At 27.5% G+C, this 24,044-nt stretch overlaps 1 protein-coding gene across 1 annotated transcript in view; it reads right to left on the bottom strand.

Annotated features, from left to right (window-relative positions):
* LOC113371104 (opioid-binding protein/cell adhesion molecule homolog) overlaps positions 1-24,044 on the bottom strand; it is a 353,176-nt gene that overhangs the window by 28,063 nt on the left and 301,069 nt on the right. Inside the window, exon 3 of the mRNA XM_026611749.1 lies at positions 23,832-23,929. Within this exon, the coding sequence (XP_026467534.1) occupies positions 23,832-23,885 (54 nt within the window). The 5' untranslated portion in view covers positions 23,886-23,929. The remainder of the gene's footprint in view (positions 1-23,831; positions 23,930-24,044) is intronic.

Here is a 24,044-nt window from a genome sequence, read left to right on the forward strand (position 1 = left end):
GATATTTTTGTAAGTGAAAGAAGGCCCTATTCAGAATTGCTGTACAAATAAATATTAGCCCTACTATAGAAATTGTAATAATAATTGATTACACAGATATAGGACAACTTAAGCCGAACTGAGTTAAAACAAATTAGCATAACAGCTTACTTGAATCCTTCTGATTGAAGTTTAAATGATTTTTAAGTATTTTAACATCACGATATTTATGTATTTTAACACAATGAAAATTTATCTGTGTCAAGATAAATAATAGTTGTCAGGGAAACTATTAGCAAGATTGAAGACTTTTGTTATCTGATTTATGCGGCATATCTGAAACGACGGCAGGTATAAAGATATAAGCGGGGAATGGAAGAAAATGCCATATAAAGTCACACTAGTTTAATTTATGTTCGGAGCTAATGGAGACTACATATATCAAATGAGGAAGAGGAACGTATGCACAGCTAAGCCAGGACAGAGCATAGAAAACCAGCAGAAATATTTTTATTCAAGTAAATTACCTTATGTTTATGATTCATTCAGGTTTTCATTAGTTGATCAAGAAACTTTAAAATAGTTCTTACATATTTTATATATTTTTTATATTAAATAATTCATGTTTGTATACATAATTTGAAGCTCAAATCACCACCAGTTTCCTCAAATCAGTGTCATCAAATACAAATATTTCTATGCAGTTATATTTATCTGAATAATTATCATATCCGCATGAGTACTTTAAATATTTACAATAAATTACATTGTAAATACTACTGCATTTATTTGATTAAATTGTGTAAATTATAAATTGTGATGCTTGCACATTCAAATTAAGTATGAAGTTCCTAAATTGACACTCATATGTATATATATATATATATATATATATATATATATATATATATATATAATTCTTGCTATATGCAGTTGAACTATTTACATTCTCATCTACTAATATTAACATTGTTTGTTAATTTTGAAATGATATGCATACATACATGTATACATATATAACTAAATAAATATTTACCACATGTAGAAACAATAAATGATTAGTAATGTTCATATTTACACTACCAGATATAAACACGTATATGTATTTCGTATTTATCCAAATTATACAAATAATGATACAGAACAAATTCATTTAGTGGTAATACACAAGATTACATACGTTATTTAATTCTTTGAATTGTTCTTTGAGAATATTGATAGCCATTACAAGTGCTAGCCTAAACTAATACTAATTGCATTTGAATTGAAATGGCACATTTTAAAATTCAAATCCGATTCATTTTTAAGTTATGCTGTGAGTTGAATCTAAACAAATGGGATTTCAAAAACTATGTTGAAAAATTTACATATTTGCCATGGATTTGTATGGTACCTCACCTAGTTTTCTCTCAAAAACTATTGTATGTGAAGATCAGCTTCATCTCTTCATCTTTTAATTACAAATAATGAAAAAAAAATTGGCCAAAAAACTGAAAAATATACCAAGGGTGGCCAACCCTTACAGTTAGGGATGTAAAAAATAGATGTTGGCCGATTTTGTCATTCTGATCGCGATTATAAACTTTCATAAAAATCGGTCCAAACCGTTTCGCATGAGTATTGCGACGAACATTATGGCACAGAAATATATATATATATATATATATATATATATATATATATATATATATATATATATATATATATATATATATATATATATATATATATATATGTGTATATATACAGGTACAATAAGTCTCTTTCAAACAATCATAGAAACTCTAATTGGCTATGAATTTGAGAACAAAGGCGAGCTTTCTGAATAGTAAATGATGCCGCAATTGTCTTTCTAAACTGTAGTATAAAATAAAGGTGCTTTATATTGGCAATTATTGCTAGTATTACATTTTAAAACAAAATGTTCTCATAACAGTAAGAAAATATTACAAGTTATTTGCCCTATAGAATTTTATACATTATTGATATATGAACCATATACAGATCAAACTAATATTAATTAAAATATATAATTAAACATATAGACTTCAAATGTAAAACAAATGTAAAAATATAATAAAACTAGTTGGTATTAGTACTTAGCCTTGAGGCAAGTTACATGAACTTCACGATATGTGTAAATAATCGGCTCAATCAATAATAAACAAACTAATTTATGAGTGATTAAAAGTATTCCGAGTGGTTTTATTACACATAATTGAAAACGATCAAACACGTTAACTCGGTGTATTTTCTAAAAGCAAATTTTCACAAATCAATAATTTTTATAATCGAACCAATTTTTTTAGAACGTTAATGGTATAGTATGTTCATTAGGACCAAGTAATCAATTATTATACCAAGTAAATCATCTAGTTTTAATTTTACCAAACGTCAAAAAAAACTACTCATTTTCTCAAACTTTGATGAATTTTTAAAATTAAACTACTTGTCGTAAGGCCGTAATATTTCAGTAAGTTCTATAAGACCATGATATATATCGCCACAAAAAGTTTCATAAAATTCGACTCAATTTTTTTTTTCAACAGTTAAAAACTAATCAGTATTATTCCCAACTAATATCTTTCGAACAGTTCTTGATTTTTTAAAATCGATTTGGTAGTTTGAGCTTAAATGCGGACGAAAAGTTTAACACTTTCTTTCAAATTACAAAGAAACGACTCGGCAGATCGTCCCACAAAACTGACAATATATAGTCCTCATTGAGATACATCAAATGGCTTTTAAATTTATGAAATCGTTTCAGGCGTTTTTGAGAAATCGTCGATCAAATGTTTAATTTTAACAAATGCCAAAAAACGATACTAATTTTTGCAAACTTTTACAAATTTTAAAACTTTTACGAATTTTCAAAGCTAAACGAAATATCGTTGGGCCGTAATATCTTAGTATGATCTAGAAGACTATGGTATCTACTGAAAAAATCAATCCAGCCGTTTTTGAGAATACTTCGATTTACGGCAAAAAATCTGTTCACACACACGCACACACACATACTTTTTCCAAAGTTCTGCTCATTCGATTTAGAATGGCTTGAAAAGTCGAGAAAACATAAAATTAGCGAATCGGATTTTTTTCATGAAAGCATAAACTTCTCCTTCGGGAAGTTAATAAATATAAATAATTATAACCAGTTAACGATTTGTTTTATATATAAGTTTGTATGATATGAAATTGCAAAGTTCAATTAGTTACCATGTTGTGCTTTTGCCTGAACTTTGTGTCTGACAAAAGCGTTAAGGTAAACACAAAAAATCACGTCTGTAAATATACCGCATAAGCCTATTATTGTGATCGCATACGTTATAACTTCTCATAGCGCGGAATATGAATTTTAATGAGTTTAACTTTTAATAACGCCACGCATACACGCGGATTTATATTGCGCCATATATTCGCTTTTGTTTAATCATAAAAATAAAGTAAAACTTTCAAGCTCGCACGGAACACAAACAACAACAAATTCAAAAACCGGCGATGCGCGGCATCAAAAGCTCTAATTATGATTTTTTAATTATGGCCCCCGCGTACTACCACCCACCTCACACGATACGTAGCTGCTTTGTTCATGATATAAAATAATTTATTCGGAAAGTGCTAAATAGATTTAGTTGAGTATCATATGTTGTCTGCACGCAATTTTATAATATTAGATTATTATCGTATATAGTTAGTCAGGAAGCAGTCCATCAGATAAGGCGCTTAAAATTCAATAAAATTTTGTACTTTTCAGCTTTTAAAGATATGTTTTCAAAACCTCATTGTATATCTATTGTCGGAGTGAATAACAACCGTGTTGAAATCGGGTATGACTTAAAATATGCCACATATATTATTTATTAATGAGACTCGATCAAATTCCAAGTAATTAGTGGAAATACTAGCACGCAGTCCGATTAATCGTGAAAATATTGAGTAAATATTATTTAAATTTGAATATTTGCTACAACTGCAAAAAAACATTAGATAATATTAAGTTATATATTTAATATCAATTAATACTGAAGAGATAATAGTTTTTTATCAGCACTCCCAAATTCTGTTACAAAACACGTAATATTATGTGTTTTTTCACAGTTGTAACAAATCAGCTACACTTAACAGAACATAAGACATTTTCATGAAATTTCTTAACATCGCATTATTATAGACAGACGGTTGATCTATCTCTATCTATTGTATTTCCTTCTTTGAAATTCTTTAATACGAATTTCATGCAGGAATGCAAAGTGGCTATTTTCACTTGGTAATATAATTCCATCATTATTTTCTAGTGAATTACAGATTGATATCAAGCTGTCTGAGCTGGATATCGAACCTGTAACATTGGGTTGCAAGAATAAAAGCTCTTGTCAGACAGCCACTGTGAAGCCCATACTAAATTATACTCAATATAATCAAAAATAAATGGGAAAATGTATATGTGCACTGAGATACTCGTAATTAATTATTTGAAACCAAGGAAATGCACCAAAAGCAATGCAAAAAATGTTAAAAAACAACTGATAATCAGATGGCAATGCTTAGTAAAGAAATTACTTTTAGCACTGTTTGGTTAGGTATAAGAGTATTTTTTTCAGTAAATTGTAATAATTTACATATATGTGTGCGAGTTTATATATATATATATATATATATATATATATCTCGTCTTTTACATGACTGTGACAAAGCCATTATAATTTTTATGAAAACTAATGCCTCACAGTGTTAGAATCTTTCTATCGTTATATCCCTTTCCTGTTTCTCATTTCTCTTTTGGTTCTTACAACCCGCATCCACTCACTCTACCATACGTGCTGCGTAACCTTGATCAGTTTTCATAATGCACTGCGATTGAACACATACAATATAGGGGGGCAATGTATGTTCCTTTAATTCTTTGTTTATCAATATATTAGTATATTATTCTTTCACACAATTTTAATGTTCAATAAATTTACATGATTAATTCATATATATATATATATATATATATATATATATATATATATATGCGTATAAATCATATTCTGCTTAGATCACATAAAACATTCCGCATAGAGTGCTCGACGGCGTCAATGCAGGCTTTAGCGGGCAATGTAGCGTTATTAAATGCTGCGCACATGACAAAGCTCACGAAAAGCTTTAAAGTGAAATTAGAGCTTGTTAATATAAAACGCACAGAGTCATCTGTGCACTGCGGCGTGAAATAATTGCCTACGTGATGGGATGATATCTTCACTTGAAACAAATAGAAATCTCTATAGAAGTGCCTATAATGTATATACTACATTTTTATACCAATATAAGACATACGATTGGTCGATTTTATATGAAAAAAATTTGAGTACTACACTTTCCGCGCGAATGGGTAATTGTACACCTTTTTTGCATAAAAATCTGGCAAAAACAATTGTTGTTTTGTATACAGAAATCTATTAATTACTAAGTCTTTTTGACCATTGTCTTAATTGTGATTCGAAAAATTTAAAGTGTGCTTGTTAACTCCCCGATAAGAAGCACAACAAAAAGCCTAGTATATAGTTTATTTCATGAGGTTTTATATTACTGATTAAGTTACAATGTAGCCTTACTAGAAAATAATAATCTCGCCAACGGTCATCGACATCTGAACATAATTGCAACCCAAACACAGCGTGTATCACGAACGCATATCGAGCGGTTTCAACACCGCTCTTTGTTTGCAAAGTGTCATTATTAATTAGTTCTTTTGAAACATGTAAGGGTCAATTAATTCACATGAACATATTGGAAAAAAATATGAAATAGATAGTAGATAGTAGCACAATAATTTAAAATCGACACATTTAAAAATCAAACGGACTATGCAGAAATATTAGTATTAAATACACATTGGTTTCATATGTCCATGCGTTTGTTATTGAAATTTTAAGTAAGGAAAATTGCAGAATTATTATAAAATTTTGAGATGTCTAGATATTGTATAAGTTCTGCGGAGCATAATCACATTAATGGACTGATTCTGCCGCATAACAGACCAATGTTTTTGCAAGGCTATGTTATGAAAATGTTTCTATACAAATTTGTTCTAAATTTTTTAAAAGCCATGTGGTTGCTATGCAGTCAGGTGTATCTCTCAGATTGTAAAATAGAAAACCTAACCTAGAAACCGCACAAATATAAAAAAAAACAATCTTAGATAACAGGGTCTTTCTGACTCAGCTTCATAACATACAAGTGGCGTTGCAGTTTATGTGTAAAATGCCTGAATGCACAGCAAATGCATGATATTTTGACAGTATTTTGTATAATTCGACTTATAAATCGACGATGGCAAAAATCCCTCCGAATCTACGGGCCCAAACTAACTGATGTCACTTACCAGCCATGTCTATGTGTACGATGCTCGTGACAACATAATTCGTTCGTTAAACTAAATACTTCTAAATTACTATTATTATTATTATTATTATTATTTCTTTCTTTGTTTATTTTTTCTTTTTTTTTTGTTTTATATAACTGTTATTGTTATATTGTTATAATACTTAATAATTAGTTAATTAAACACTTACAATTTAAAAAAACAAAAAAATTTTGAGAAACTTTTTTTTTTTTTTTTTTTTTTTCCCCTAATTATTATTTTCAAAAGACTGTTATTGTTAAAATACTTAATAATTAGTTAACTAAAAACTTATAATTCAAAACACTTTAAAATTGTGAAACAAAATTTTAATTTTTTTATTTTGACTGTTATTGTTACAATACTTAATAATTAGTTAAACAAAAACTTATATTTAAAAACACTTAAAAATTGTGAAACAAAATATTTCCTTCATCAAAATACCTAAAAATTTGTAAAATAAAAAAAAAATTGTAAAAATATTTAACAATAACAATTAAAGTGATAATGATAGTATTAATAATAATAATAATTACAATAATATAAGATACTTAAATTTGTTAAAATATCATAAAATAACCTAAAATCTGTTAATATTGTAAAAGTATGTATTGTAAAGCTTATTAAAATTACTTATTAAATTTTTAAAAACACTTGTAACAAACAAACTAGTTATATTTTAAAAAAAAAAAATTATAATTAAGTAAATATAAATAGGTTTATAGTAAATAAATTAAGTAATAAAATAGCTAATAATTAATTAAATTATATTAAACCTATAAAATATTGACTTAAGCCTTATTATAATATTAAATATTATACCGACGGCTTGTAAATAAAAAAAAAAAAAAAAAAAAAAAAAAAAAAAAAAAATCAGAAGCATAATGTATGCAAGTTTGAGCGTAACATGGACTTGCCATAACATTGGTCTGTTGTGCGGCAGGATCGGTTTATAAGTAAAAAAATATAGTAACATTACTTTATCTCTATGGTAAAAGCTTGGTTCTGCTAATACAAGTTCCACTTTGGTCAGCTTAATATTAAGTAGTAATTATATCAGTTTCCAGTTAAAATTACAGATCTAAAATATAATTGGAAATGAAAATAGCATTTCGGTGCATTGCTCTAATATATATCACCACTAATAAAAAACAAACTTACCAAAATAAAATTTTGTCTTTCAATAAAGATTTGAATCACAAAGGCTGATAGATACATAGAACACATAGTTCTGATGGCTGTTTATTTAATAAGTTAATTTGAAAAGTTTATTTGATAATAAAATTGTCATTAGAACTTTACGGATTGATATAACATACTTTTGGCCACAAAGTATGTAATTTTAACATTTATGATTATCTGCGATATATTGCATCCCCCTTCACCAAAAATATAACATATATCACGTATTAATCGGTCGTGGTTACTCACTCGTACGATGAAAATATTTTGAATTAATTATATTTTTAAACGAGCTCTTTGGTTAACTTGATCTGAACTGCTTTTATATTTTGTGTATATGTTTCATATCATCGAACACGTTATTAAAATATATGTAACTCAAAATAGGCATAAAAATACAGCATATTTAATTTTTAGATAAAATTAATCATGAATTTTGTGAGACTGTCTTAAGGGCAAAATTCTTAAAATAATTACTTATAACATAATCATAAATCATTTAAATCCTTAACAAACCCTCAATTGGCATAAAAACACAGAAAATTCAATTTCTGTCAAAAATTAATAATAGCAGATTGAGAGACTAATCTTATAGAATAATCTTATAGAAATACCTCTTAAAATAATTATTTTTTACATATCTAATCATAAATCATTTCAAATCCTTATATATTCTTTTTGGAAAAATATGCTACAATTTGAACGATCAGTACTTTTATGGATTGAAGGACTAAATTGCTGTATAAAATTGTCTACCATGACATTGCTCATATATACAAAAATTGATAATATTAGTTCAACTTTCCAGCATTAATTATGTCACTTATTAGTAAATTTTTAAGTCAGCCTAAAAATTATATATTTGATGGAATTGATATGTAGATTGTCCATAAATCAATTACAGTCTAAAGCGTCGTTCAAATACTCAAATATCCAAGAAGTAAAAATTGGCAGGTCTATAAAAATTGGTTTCAAAGATCGAGTGAAAAAATTTAAAAAATAATATTTTGCGGTCAAAAATTATCATTAGTCATATGCGAAAAAAAATTATTAGGTATTTCATGAAAAAATTAATAAGTGGAAATTTTGTTTTCATTTTTATGGGTTCCATACGAATGTTTATTCGTTACGACGCGGCGCTTACTCCCCTCGATATTTCCTGTTTAAAACAGCCACGCAGCACGATTTCTTCAAATATTTCAAAAAAATTCAAGATATAAAAAAAACGATTTTTTAAAAAAATCGTTTTTTTTCAAAAATGTCAAAAATCTAATTTTTTTTCAAAAATCTTATCATAAATTTAAAGCTTTTTTAAGAAATTAAATTTTCGGTACAGAAAGTTCCTGCAATTTGCCTTAAGACACGATGCCATGCTCCTATTTTAAATATGAATAATAATGTTAGAGAAAAAGATGAATAATGCCGACAACCGACAGTTATCCCTGGCGTCAATCTATTTGCTGCGTCTTGACAATTACATAACCGTATAATTAAAATGCATTACATACGAACATTATTACATTGCATAACTATGATATTATAGAAACCGCACAGAGTCTCTCAATAGAAGATAACCAAACATCGATGGTTTCGAGTAAATTGCGCTGATGGCAAGATTAATTCCATATAATTGTCATTGATAGCACCATTGTCAGCGAGTACACGATTATCGACGTATCTCACGTATATTGACACATTGCGTTTCTGATCTTACATTCTGATAATGTAAATGAACATCAATTATTCATACGCGAAATTGAGTCAACAAAGTTTACTTTGGCACTGTTTAAATACATTTTAACTTTGGCATAAGTACTTAATTTTATTATTGTGATTTGGATTTATTTAGATTTGGATAATAAATTGAAAATAATATTTAGTGGAAGTTGAGAGTAGGATAGAACGGGGCACCAAAGTTCAATTTGACTTTGAACATTTATATTGTGAAAACCAAACTAATTACATCACTACAATTATCACATATTAATCCAACAACTGTCTGACTATATTCAGTGAAATTTCTAGCTAGTTTATCATTATAGAAATTTATTATTTTACTCTTTTTTTAAAAAAAAATGTCTCCCACAGGCGGAGTAAAATGACACGGCTAGAAGGCAAACAGGTCTAAAATTTTATTTTGAATTTTAAACGAATTTTACAAAATAATAGCTGCATTATTCAATCAATGCAAAATTTAAATTTCATGGAAGAAATTAAACTTGTTTCATTTTTTATGCAGTAAAGCCAGCCTCATACAAAACTCTCATAGTGATGAATTATTTCAAACTCTCAATTTCAGATTTGAAAACCGAACTTGATAAAAGAAAGATTAAAAAATGTTTTCTATACTGCTCAAAATATAACTAAAAACAAAGCGAAATTTCTCTTCAAGTGAATATAAAATGTTTCTCGACCACATGATATTTTAATTCTTCTCTAAAAACGATGAACGGAGAGTAGAATTTTGCAAATAAAGTAAAACAGGGTTTTTATTTATTTATTTATTTATTCATTTTGCAAGCCGCCAGTCTAATGATATCAGTATATTAAGGCTCATGTCAATATTTTATAGATTCTACATAATTTATTTATCTATTTTATTATTTATTCATTTTACAAAACGTTAGTCTAATGATATCAGTATAATAAGGCTCATGTCAATATTTTACAAATTTTATATAATTTATTTAACTATTTTATTATTTATTCATTTATTATTAATTAATTTATTATAAACTTATTTATATTTAGTTAATATTAATAAAATAAAAGTAGTTCGTTTTATGAAAATTAGTTTTGTAATATATATATATATATATATATATATATATATATGCAAGTACTTTTTTACAACAAAATAATACGTATAGATACTTTTACAATATAATTATATTGTATAGCACATTTTTTAATACGACTATTTAGTTTAAATGTATTACATTATAGTTTTTTTCTTTTTTTAAAAAAATTAATGTATTTATGAAATATAAGTATTTACTTTTAAAATTTTTTAGATATTTTAATGAGACAAATAAAATTTGTTTAACAATTTTATAAGTAATTTAAAATTATAAGTTTTTAGTTAACTAATTAATAAGTATTTAATCAATAAGAATTTTGTATAACCAATTTATGAGTATTTTTGAGAGTTGTTATGATATAATTTTAGATTTAAGAAAAAAAATTGAATTAACTATAACTGTTCAACTGTTAATTTATATAAAGTTATGATAAAATAATCTTCAAAAATCTAAACACAATATATTGGATAAAATAATTGAAATGTTTTATCACTTTTTGTCATAATTATTGAATGAATGGAATTAATATATCAAAATTGATAAAAATTATAACTTGATGATCACATAATAAAAATTGGTTCCAATTAGATAAAGTTGAAAAACAAATTATTGCTGATTAGAAAATACTAGGTACAGTTAATGTTATTTTTGCTACATATCTGAATTTTGTTTTTTTTTTAATAGCAATTTTTAATGTACTACGTAATTTTCAAAAATAGTATGTACCGTTAAGAAAAGCTTCCATCAGTACAGTGCTTCCTCTGTATTCAGACCGTTTTCACGATTGAATAGTAGCTAATAATACTAAAATATAGTTTCCGATAATTCGGCAATACGTCAATTACAACAGTCAGAAAATACCTCAGTACATAATATATTGCGACTGATAGGGAATACGCGTGCAGCGTAATATATTTGCGAATAATACCATGACGGACGATTTAAATGACACAAATGACTTTGATATGCGTCCCACGAACATTGGTACATGATTGAAATATTACTTTGATTCGATAGTTTTTGATTAATATTTGATTTAAAGCCGATGACAAAATGGGTGTGGTGCGAATTTCGATTCTGACTTTTTGCCACGTTTGTTTCATTTCATGGGTAGTTGAAATATGATTTCATCATTCGTGCGTAGAATAAAATATTTCAATCAGATCAGGATTTATTTTTAGAATATACAAGTTTGAATATCTATTCTTCAAGTTCAAAAAAATGGGGATGTTGAAGCAGAATGATTAGTGAAGTGAATTATAACTTTAGAATGAATGAAATCATCTAAATATATTATCCATGTAACTCAATATAGTACAAATTGTTAGTTTATTAATATGATTTAAGTAAGATAGGTAAAGAATCTATATCTTTGTTGACGAAACTAAGAATATAATAATGATTAAATAATTTTTAACTTAGCGAAAGAGAAGTTTATGAACAGCGTAAATCGACGTTTTCTCAAAAACGGTTGGACCGATTTCAAAACTTAAAAGGCACTCGATACACTTCGATGAGGACTATTGCTTGTCAGTTTTGTGCGACGATCGGCCAAGCCGTTTTCTTATAAATAGCAAAAAAGTGAAAAAATTTTCGTCCACGTTTTAGCCCGCAATTCTGAATCGATTTTGAAAATTCAAAAACCGTTCGAAAGATATTGGTTGGAAATCGTGCTGATTAGTTTTTGGTAGAGATCGGCCGGGCCGCTTACTTGTAATAAAGTGTTTACAATTTATTTTTCGACGATTTTTATTATCATTTTTTTGACGGTAGAAACTATAGTCTTCTAGATCATACTAAATTATTATGGCCCTATGACAACTCGTTTAACTTTAAAAATTCGTCAATGTTTGCAAAAATTGGTATCGTTTTTTTTTGGCATTTGTCAAAATTAGACCTTACATCGGCGTTTTCTCAAAAAACGCCAGAACCGATTTCAGAAATTTAAAAGCGATTTGATGTAGCTTGATGAGGACTATTATTAGTCAGTTTGGTGCGACGATCTGCCAAGCCGTTTCTTGGTCATTTGGAAAAAAGTGTAAAAGTTTTCGTCCACATTTAAGCTCATGCTACCGAATCGATTTTAAAAAATCAAAAACTCTTCGAAAATTTATTAGTTTTAGGTCAAAATCTACCGAGTCGTTTTCTTGTAATTAACAGCTGAAAAAAAATTTAAGCAGATTTTTATAGAACTTTTTTTGGCGATATAAATCATGGTCTTATAGAACTTACTAAAATATTACGTCCTTGCGACAAGTAGTTTAATTCCAAAAATTCATCAAAATTTGAAAAAAATGAGTAGTTTTTTTGACGTGTGTTAAAATTAAAATTAGACGATTTACATATAGTATACATATAGGTATAACGATAGAGTACATGTTCTTAATGAACATACTAAACCATTAAACTCCTATGGAAACTGGTTCGATTATAAAAATTATTGATTTTTGAAAATTTGCTTTTAAAAAATACTCCAAGTTAACGTGTTTGTGCGTTTACAATTATGTGCAATGAATACACTCGGAAATACTCTCAATCACTCATAAACTAATTTATTTTTTATTGATTGAGTCGTTTATTTACACTTATCGGGAAGTTCATGTGATTTGACATACGGCCATTTTAGAATAATATGTCATTTTAGTGTCATACATACTTTTTCAATATATGTTAAAAATAACAATGAAAAGTTCATATTTATCGATTTTTTGTACGAACAAGAGAAATATTTACAGTTTCCAATATAATATAACAATATTTCAATTTTAATTAAACATTTTTCCACATAAATTGAATACAAGCATTATCCTCAATTTTTTTAAAATTTTGAAATTTTAATTTTAAATTAATTTTGAAATTTAAATTTTTAATAAATCTCTCAAGTTTTAAAATCTTATGACTATTGGAGTTATATATATATATATATATATATATATATATATATATATATTCGCTTCTATTTCTTTGACATAATAAATTTGAATTGATCAATATCATTATCTAGTTTTTTGTCGCAGCGATGTAGGTTATCGTTTTCTAAGTATACTTCTAATTTAGTTTTATGTGCATAACACTCAATTATATTTCACAGTTTCGGCGACATTCTTTGGACTCTCTGTCGGGCATAGTATGAAATTAGTGAGAAGCTCGTTAAAGAGATTAATGTATTCCCGCGAGCGTAGGATTTGTTAATCACCAGCTAACCGACTTGTATAGCGACACCGAATCGCCTCTGTGTTAGTTCGAAATACTCGTTTGTTGTTATTAATATACGCCCGAAATAAGATCTTACTCATCCAAATTAAATACGATATTTTATCAGAGTTATCTCTGATTTAGATAATGAATCAAGATGCTTCTAGCATTTTTACTCGGATTCTTAGGGTAATGGTAAGGAAAATATGAATCAAGAAAATATATTACTTAACAATTCATCCCACATTACTTTTGTACAATTATAAAATCTATTGATTATTATTATAAAAATATTTGCAATTAAAGTTTTAACACCTCCATTATTTTCTTAATTTTTACATTTAAATGCTAGTTTCTATCACAAGCTTATAAAAATTGTATTACAGATTCTATGTAAAGGATATCCCTGAACTCAATTGATGGACAGAGTTTAAATAGAATGATAGTATTGACTAGAGTTTGTCGGTTTTCAAAAACTGGTTTTAAAAACCGTTTTTTTGCAAAAAATATGGGATTCGAAAACCGTTTTTTTAGTCGGTTTTGACTGTATAAATGGAAAATGACAAATATAGCCAAATGTACCAGATGGTAGCAAGCGTTTTGATTTTTGGAATCATATCGGTTCAATAGCATTTCGAATCTCACCAGTCTGCTGTAGTTCACAGAAAGATTTTCTGTAACCTTTTGTCTAATGTATATATTAATTTAGACTTTCATACCAGTGTATATATTAATTTAAATCAGTGTCACTTCTGCTTGAAGAAGTAACTTTCTCTAATCAAACTTAAAAAAAGAGTTTTTGGTACTAGAAGCCACAAACAAAAGAACAAAAACATTATTATATGGGGCTATAAAAACAATTAAGCCTAGTTCGGTCGCAAGTAAGAAAGTATTATCTATTTCGGGAAATGTTGTGTGTAAACAAAGGACTGGTCTAAGTAACAAATCTATAGACGTCCTCAGTTTTTAAAAATATTTTATTAAACAAAAAACTAATTAGAATTTTTAAAATTAGTTAATTATTTTTGCCCGAAATATATAATTTATTATGAATTTAATACAAACCCAATGGTAACAATCGCTTTAGAGACAGTCATTCAGTTTATGAGTATATTCATTGCTATGATGTTTTCTGCATAAAAGTTTTACTATCATTTTTTATGTCATCATAATTTGACCGAATAAACAATTACTATGATGAAGTCTTCCACAAACATATATTTTACTACATATTTATGAATATTATCAAAATTTAATTGATACACCAAACGGAAAAAATGTACTTTCATCAGTTTAATAAACATCATATGCATAGGCCATGAAAATTTTAACAATTAGCCAATTACATAAAATCTCTATTAAATTTCAATTTTTCATTTTTATATTGTATATGCATTGGTAATTTTTCGAAGAACAATCGCTTCATTACGAAAGTAATATTCGGGTATAAAAAAAATAGTATGGAAAAGAAGTATTATTATATTTTCATATCTTGTCTTTCATAATAATCTATCACATATCTTCTCTTAAAACTATCACATAAAGGTGATTTTAGTATTTGAATTTTGAATGCTAGGATCTAGATTCAAATAGAATTCAGAGAATAACCAATAAATTGTGTGAATTATTAAATAATGAAGATATTTTTGATATACGATTTATTAAATTGGCTTGTTAAATTCAAATTGGGGTACTACATCTCTACATCAAATCATGTCGGCATTATGAAAACGCTTTATGATATGCATTTTAATTTAGGAGTTGTTTATTTGCATATGATGCAAACACATAAAATATTGGATTTTTTAATTTCGCGTAATTAATAGATGGAGAATCAGTACCTACTGATAAATAGCGTAAAATCTGATATATACATATATATATATATATATATATATATATATATTCAATTTTTTGTGTGAACAAATGATATGTACAAGTAGATTATATAGCACGAATATTTAAATAAGGCTGAGTAATATTTAAAATATATTGATTTATTTTTGTGAAAAAATCTATATATATAAAAAACATATATACTGTATGAAAGTTCATTAGACTTTTTGATTGTTTTTGTTTAATCAAAGAAAGCACTAATAACACTGAAATCGATCATATGCAAACAATATATAAACAATCACGATATATTCGAATCACATGAGCTTATAGCCAGCAGCAGTTTCTGAATAGATTTTCGGATAATTATTTTTATGTAAGCCCATTAACGCTAATCAGCTTATGAAGCTAATTCCACAGCTATTGTATCACCAGCTTTCACCAGAAACAACGTGACCGCATTACGATTCAAAAGCATTTCAGAGGAAAAGTATAAAATTTAATTATAATAGTGATGTTTTAAACAACACTTGATAGTATTATCCCAGATTAAAAGGATTTATATAATTAACATACATAATTCAAATATAAATTGTCAACGCATTTGTGAATTTATACAAAATAGTCAATACTAATTATTAGGGAAATAATATGTACGAATGAATTTATCTATAATGCTTTCTGACAAAAATAATTCTAATTTACTTTTTTGCATTTTGAAATTCACAATACACAAAATACAGGTAAAAGTAACACTTTTCTTTTCTATTTTTATATTAAAAACAATCGTAAATTTGAAATTAGAAAACAAATTCGAAAAAAAATTGGAGACTTATTTTTATTTCATTAAAATGAATCTTGGCATTATATTCCAACTATATATTTTAATAGATGATGTAAAAAACCTGGGTATAAAAAAGTGCAATTAATGCTAAGCTCAGTTTTTTGTTGTATTTAATTATTTTATTTCAAAAATATTGAAATGTTCAGATAGTGCAAGGAAGTAAACATCAGAGTGTAATAAATGCACATTAAAAAAATTTAAAACTAAAAAATTAAAATTGTTTTCCAAAGTCTGATAATCATGTGTAACACGAAAATCATTCCGTAACAGGTTAAAATATGTATCATATAAAAAAATTGATACTTGTAAATATCGAAAAACCGACATGACCATTTTCTACCAAAAATTAATCAGCACAATCCTAGTAAACAGGTAGACAAAATATTATACCTGAAACGTTAGATTATTTCATTTAACACATCAAATTATTTATTTGGTTTTCGGAAAACGTTTTAGCAAATTATTTTTAAAAATTTTAACTTATTCACTTAAAAAAATCCTTGAGTAATTACATCACAATTAGAATTACATTGAAAAATGAATAAACAAAACAAGTAATCTTACTTGTCTACCAGCCGAACTGTCTAGTTCCCTACTTTTCTACAATTTTACCTGTCTACTTGTTAATTTGTCAACATGCCAATTTATTTATTAGTCTATTTTTCTATTTGTAAATTTTTCTATTTGTCTACTTGTCCGTCTTTTCACTTATTTACCAGTCTATCTGTCTAATTGTCTACCTGTCCACCTGTCTCTGTTATCTGATTACCATGACTTCTACGTGTATATCAATCAAATAATAATGATTTGTAATGATTATTTCTGATCGCTAAAAGTCAATTTTTTAATTTTTTTATACAACTCCAAAATCGCTCGAATCGCCAATAAAAGTGAAATGTTGTTTGAATCATTCGAATCGGATGCTCTACTCTCTCAAGCAACTGCAATTTTTGCACTCATTGCTTTGAAACTCTGAAACGGCTGAATCGATCGTCTTTGCCAGAAACTAGTCAGCAAGTCTCCCCATGAATAGGAATCAAATGTTGAACGAATCATTTAAATCGGTTAAACCGTGCTCTAAAAATCGACAAAAAATTTAACACACACACGCGCGCACACATATATACATCCAAATATACCAAGGTATGCCAAAATTTTCAGGAGGTCTTGAAACGTAAATATATGTAATATGTATAAGAATCGATAAAAAGGACTTTTAGTGATCAATTCAGACCATCAAATGTCAATTATTTAACTTGGAAAACACTGAACCTGCCTTCGCAAATATTATGTCGTTCCCCTGTCTCAAAAAACTGCTAACTGGAGCTGTCTTTGGTAGAAACTGATCAGAACGTCTCCCCATGAATAGAAATCTAATGTTTATTTATTCATTTAAATCGGTTGACCCGTGCTCTCCAAATTGTAGATAAAAAATGTATCCATACAAAACACACACACACACGCACACATAAATATGTCATTCTAAGATATGTCAAAATTGTCTATAGATGTTAAAACATACGAGGTCTGTTCAAAAAGTACCCGGAATTACTAATAATTAAATTTCGCGGGTCTGGAGTGTCTGATTGTCAATTTTTTTTTTATTGTGTTGGTATACATGCCCCTAAAGTATGATGAAATTTTCAGCTATATTCACTGTTTACTTTGTCTGTGGTAGTCGCTAAGGTTCGACGTGTTTTTCTGAGCTCGGCGATTTTTACAATGGAAGAATTGAAAAGTCAAAGAATTTGTATTAAATTTTGCGTAAAAAATGAAATAAAGTGTTGCAAAGTGCAAAAATTCACCAGATATGGCTCCGTGTGACTTTTTCCTATTCCCAAAGTTGAAGAGACCCATGAAAGGACGGCGGTTTTCCTCGATTGAAGAAAATCGCTGAGAGTGCTCAAGGACATATCAAAAAGTGAATATCAAGGGTACTTCGAAAATTGGAAAAAACGCTGGCATAAGTGTATTATATCTGGGGGGGACTACTTTGAAGGGGACCACATTAATGTAGACGAATAAATAAATATTTTTTTGAAAAAACGAAAATTCCGGGTACTTTTTGAACAGACCTCGTATATGTGTTAAAGCATATATTAATAATTTCGATATTTTTTTCGATTACTATAACTTATCCCGCTGGAAATTAACAATGTTACAAAATGCAACATTAATGACATAAAAAAATGAGTGACCTTTCTGGTAAAGCTGTTATAATTCATAGCGATGATCACTAGATAATATTTAATTGCTTTTAAGTCCTATTTATAAATAAACAATTTTCCCATAATCTATTATATTTTTTATTAAGAGTCAAATCTAAAATTGTTAACTAAAGTACCTTGCACCCGTTCAATAAATGTTGCTGAAGCAAATGAAAAACATGAATATTTTTCAAGCGTCACAAGTTAGTATCGTTTAATAATTTTTGAAAAAGATATAATAATTCACGGCTGTGATATTCGGTATATATATATACATATAGTTGTTTATAAGTACAATTTATTGTCGTGACATAAATCCGGCTTTAAACTATTCAAATTAATACGTGTTCCACACAAGTCGACACGCATGCAACACATAAACGCTACAATCCAGATTCGGGTTCTCTTTCTCTCCACCGGTTTACAACAACATGAACTATTAATTGAATTCCTGTGAATTATAAAGTTTGTTAAGTGGAGTTATGTCGAGAGTTTTATGTTTGTTTATAGCGCAGAATTAATACAAACACGGGCATTTGAACGAACGAGCCTCGCAGTTAGGACCAACATTATCAATATTAAGTTTTCGTATGTTGGATTGCGGCGAACGAATGTAAATGCCAGAGAAAGGTAATAAATAAACACAAGTTGGTCGTAATTATCTTTTATACGAAATCTATCTGCCTTGTTGAAATGTACTATAATAGAAATATTCACTTTTGTTGTTGTTTTGCAGAAGAAGGCTAAGGAAAAATCTAGAGCCGAGTCGAATGGGAAACTCATTTAACAGGATATTTGTTTGCTCGAACTGCTTCAACATTTTATTCTGCTGTTCGTCAATGTTTAATGCTCTTCTTTTTAACTTCCCGTAGGGTAAGTTATTGTAATCGTCCAAAAATCGAAAATTTTTACATTTCTTAATGTTTTGGAAAATAAAAAAAACTTCAGTGTTTCACTAACATAGCGCAAAGTTAAAGGTTATGATGAATTGCATTGTGCATACAAAAATATCTCGTCGTTTATTTTTCTTAAATGTACGTTTGTTGCAATTATCCTGTTTTGTATGTATAATGTAGATTATCATGTCATTTACGTATTAAAAATTAATTACAAACATTAACGGTTACCAGTAGTGCTAATACAGTACATATTTTTAACATTCCTAGTATTTATGAAAGAAGTTTGTTTTCGCCAGAAAATCCGATTACCTAATTTCATGACGCGTATTAAGACATCACACCACAAAAAAACCCATTTTGCTATGATTTTGACAAAATTTTGTATGTGATATAGTTTGTTATTTTAACAAACTATCGTAAAGAAGTGAAGGACTTTGAAAATTGATTTTATTATAAAAATGCAACATTGTTTGAAATAATGAATGCGGCAATCATAGCGTTTTGAAAATAAATGCAAAAAATTCGTAACATCATAATAATTTTCATGGAGTTTAAATTGGAATAGATGTTGAATGAGCTATTACAAATGAATTTTGTAATCAATCTGCGATTTTTAACTTCTCGTAGGGTAAGTTATAGTAATCGCAAAACAATCGAAAATGAAAATTTTTATATATTTTTACGTTTCAGAGGTTTCTGAACATTTGGTATACCACACAATGGATGTGTGTGTATATGTATGTATGTATGGATACAATTTTTCTTCAACGTTTGCAGGCGCACAGATCAATCGATATCAATGGTTTCAGAAAACATTCGATTCCTCTTGATAGGAGATGTGCTGATTAGGTTTTGGCAAAGGGAGGTCCAGCCGTTTTGGAGATACGGAGCAAAGAGTGTAGAAAATAAAAATCGAAGCTAAATTAATTAGTGGTAATTTTGGCTAAAGTTCTAAAACTCATATACTTTAAAAGAATAATTTCAACTTTGTAATTCAGTTTATATAACTCTTATAAATATTAGACAATGTTATATATTGCAGTATTTATAATAATATATATGAAAATATTTAATATTGCTCGAACATATTTGGTTACGGTACGAGAAGTTCTAGCAATTTGCCTTACGGTACGATGCTATACGCCACTAATTATTTGTATTGCTTGTCTATTATGTATAAAATTATTCATAAACTTATATAGAAAATTGCACAAGTTGCTTACAATGTTCTAACATTGAAAAGACTTGCTAAATATATTGTCGAGAAAGTGTAAATAAAATATAGCACAAATATCTTTATGCATATAACTAATTAATTTCTGAATCATAATTCTGAATTCTAAATATAATGTGTCTATATTTTGCTTTCCATATATTATTATCTTTGTTTGTTATGTATAAAATAAATTAAGTTATTTAACTAATTTAACTAAGTTAATTAATAACCTTGATTGTTTGTAAAATTCTTGCTTGTTGAAACTTTAAAGAACGTTTGAAGAACTTGTTGAAACAACTCTCAAATTAGTACATACTAGAATATAAAATTCAACATCATTCAAATTTTTACTAATAAATTTTCCAATTATTACACATAATTTGTTAGTTAATAAATTAAGTTATATAACGAATATAGTTAATTAACGAATTGAAGGCGTTGTTTGTAAAATTCTTGCATTAAAGGAACTTGTTGACACAGTTCTCAAATTAGTACATACTAGATTACAAAATACAATACCATTCAAATTTTTACTGATAAATTTTCTAATTATTACACATAATTAGTTATTGTAAAATATATTACTGAATAAAATTCAAAAGTCATATAAGTAAACATATAAAAATAAAAATATTTTATATGTAAATATGTATAAGTAAAAATTAAGTTAGGGTTGATACTAATGAGATGCCTGAAAATATAGTTGCTATTTTCATCATACACTGAAGACATGTTATTAAAAAAATGGTTTTAGACATAAATTATTAAAAAAAAACTATTGAATCAAAGGTAATTTAGAAGGGAGTTAAAAATTTAATAATTGAAAGCTATCAGTATGCAAACAAAAAAATGTGGAGAACTTTGATTCTGACCGCCATTTACTCGTAAAATAATTCTTAAATATAATAAAGTTTTTCACCATTTCAGATTTGTGAAAAGATATCGAAAATTTCTAAACGTATCAAATATTTCTGATCTACTTCTCTTACTTTCTGAAACTGCCATTATTTCGTTATATGTTTAGATAAATATGTTATAGAATGCAAGAAAAAAACTAATATTTCAGAGTAATAGATAAACTGTACTCTGTAAGTTTGAAATGTATGGATAACTTTTATTAAAATCTCAACTTTAAATAGATTAAAAAGAAATACTGTATAGTAAGAAATGTCGTTTCAATAAGAAGGATACTTTCCTGTGGTACGATCTTTGAATCGCGTCTGCACTTTAAGATATTAAATATGGAAATATTAACATAGAAATATGGGTTTCTTGACGCATTCGGCGGCAATAATTTGTGATAAATTCATATCTTAGTAAAACATGTTTTATTTAGTTTTTTCCTGAATATCTAAGAATGTTTTAAACAGCTACTTATATTGAATTACGTGTAATTATTATCTCAATTACATAAAAGTATATGAAAAGTATAACTTTTTTTGTTTTCTTTTTTAGTCTAATACAGTTCTAGCCGTTAAAAAACGGAGCAAAAAGTAAAAAAAAATAGCAATTATTGTGAGAATGAATCACCTGATTTGTTCAATTAAAAAAATATCTTGTGCTTGTGCTGACAGGATAAAAAAATTATTTGGATGATTTTCGGAAAAGCAAAAAACATTTTTCCCAAAATTAAAAAAAAATTCAAGATTTTTTAAAAAATTAAAAACCGAATAGGATATTGAATTTAATTCATTTAAAAGCATTTGAAGCATTTTTTTCCATCTAAAAGCATTTGAAATAATTTGAAATATAGAAAGTTTCAGCAATTTGCCTTAAGGCACGAAGCCATGCACTAGTCACTGCAACAATAATCATTTTTCCAAAAATTTAATGAACTTTTATAAATAAACCACTTCTCGTAGTCGAGCGCATTTTGTATGTTTATTAAGAGCATGAATATTATTCCAATGAAATGCTATCAAATCTATAAACTTTGTATCATATTTTTTATATCCAATGTAGGTTACCGCATCCGATTATACGAAAATAAAATATGATTTCGAACAAATATGGAATTACATTTTACTACATCTACTTTAATTTCCTTGCATTAAATGCTAAGATCAAAATCTAACAACTTTATATTATATTTATTACATCCAATGTAGTTTCGTATGCGTTCCCTTGATAATCTCTTCTTAACAGCTAGTGAGAAATTTTGCAAGGATTTAATTAATTCGCCACGCTGGGAGGGTTGTGAGGATTCTATCTTAAAATCACACATACATATTTAAACTTGTATGAGATCGTACAAAATCAAAATTACTCACACCTGGATATTTTAGACTATGAGAGTGCGTCTAGGTTTTTAATTATGATTAAACGTCGACTTGAATGTTGGAATTGATTTAAGTGATATTAAAGGTTCATTTACACGTCTCGATGAGAATTTGAACAAAGATTGTAATGAGATCCTATAAAAATTGCTTGAGAATGAATCAGTACTAAAAATAATATAGTTCAAATGGACTGATTGTTGCAAATTAACCATTGAAAGCTATATAGATAAAGTATATTACGTTGCTTGTCAATAACTATTACCATTTGCTTATTATGATTTATTTACTTACTATTATTATTATTACCAATCATAAGATTTTTTCATATAATATCTCAAGCAATTTAATCAAATATTATCACTAAATAATTTTAAGTGTACCATATAATCAAATTCCTATAGCCATATACTTACAAGCATGCTAGCCAGATATCTAATATAAAGTTTCTAATAGATACTTTGGCAAACGCCCGGTGGAATATCAACTAATTTAGCTTTGCAGTGTTAATGCAAAATCGTGCCTGTGTGCATGATATACTAACTTAAAGTTTGACTGGACTCTGGTGATAACTGACAAAATTAAACAACATGATATCATATCAACTCAAAATTACATATTTGATCATAACTTTCCGCGACTTAATACGAGCAGCTAACTGACGAAGTTTTTGTTCAAATACTATAAAGATATTAGTTTAACAAATGACGTTTTACATTCACTCTTCATGTGTTTATATATCATTTGTGGGCTTTGCTGAGTTACACAACTACCGCGATTCCAAATTCTTTTCATCCAAAAATTTCCAATAGATATTATCTTAATATAGTGCTTTGATCATTTGAACAATTACTATAACTTTCCTGGTCTGGTTAACTAGTCTCAATCGATTCAGAATGACTTGAAACGCCGAGAAAATATACAGTTTGCAAATTGGATTTTTTTGAAAAAAAACTTAAAAATATATACATATATTATTTGTACGTATATAAAAGTAAATAATAAGATTACCTTGTATGTTTGTAAATTTTCAACAACACATGCTAGTACTGCATCTCTACCCATTGGTATAGTCACATTATGTATAGGACCACCAAACACTGGCAAATCTGAAAAAAATTATAACATTTGTTAATTAAGAACTTTTAAAATGATTGAATTAATCAACATATTAAAGACAATATTATATGCATAATGTATAAACAAGTTAAAATATTTAACTTG

This window comes from Ctenocephalides felis, unplaced genomic scaffold (genome assembly GCF_003426905.1).
Source record: "Ctenocephalides felis isolate EL2017-DRISC unplaced genomic scaffold, ASM342690v1 CF-g0.4_SCAFFOLD_01492, whole genome shotgun sequence".
Lineage (NCBI taxonomy): Eukaryota > Metazoa > Arthropoda > Insecta > Siphonaptera > Pulicidae > Ctenocephalides > Ctenocephalides felis.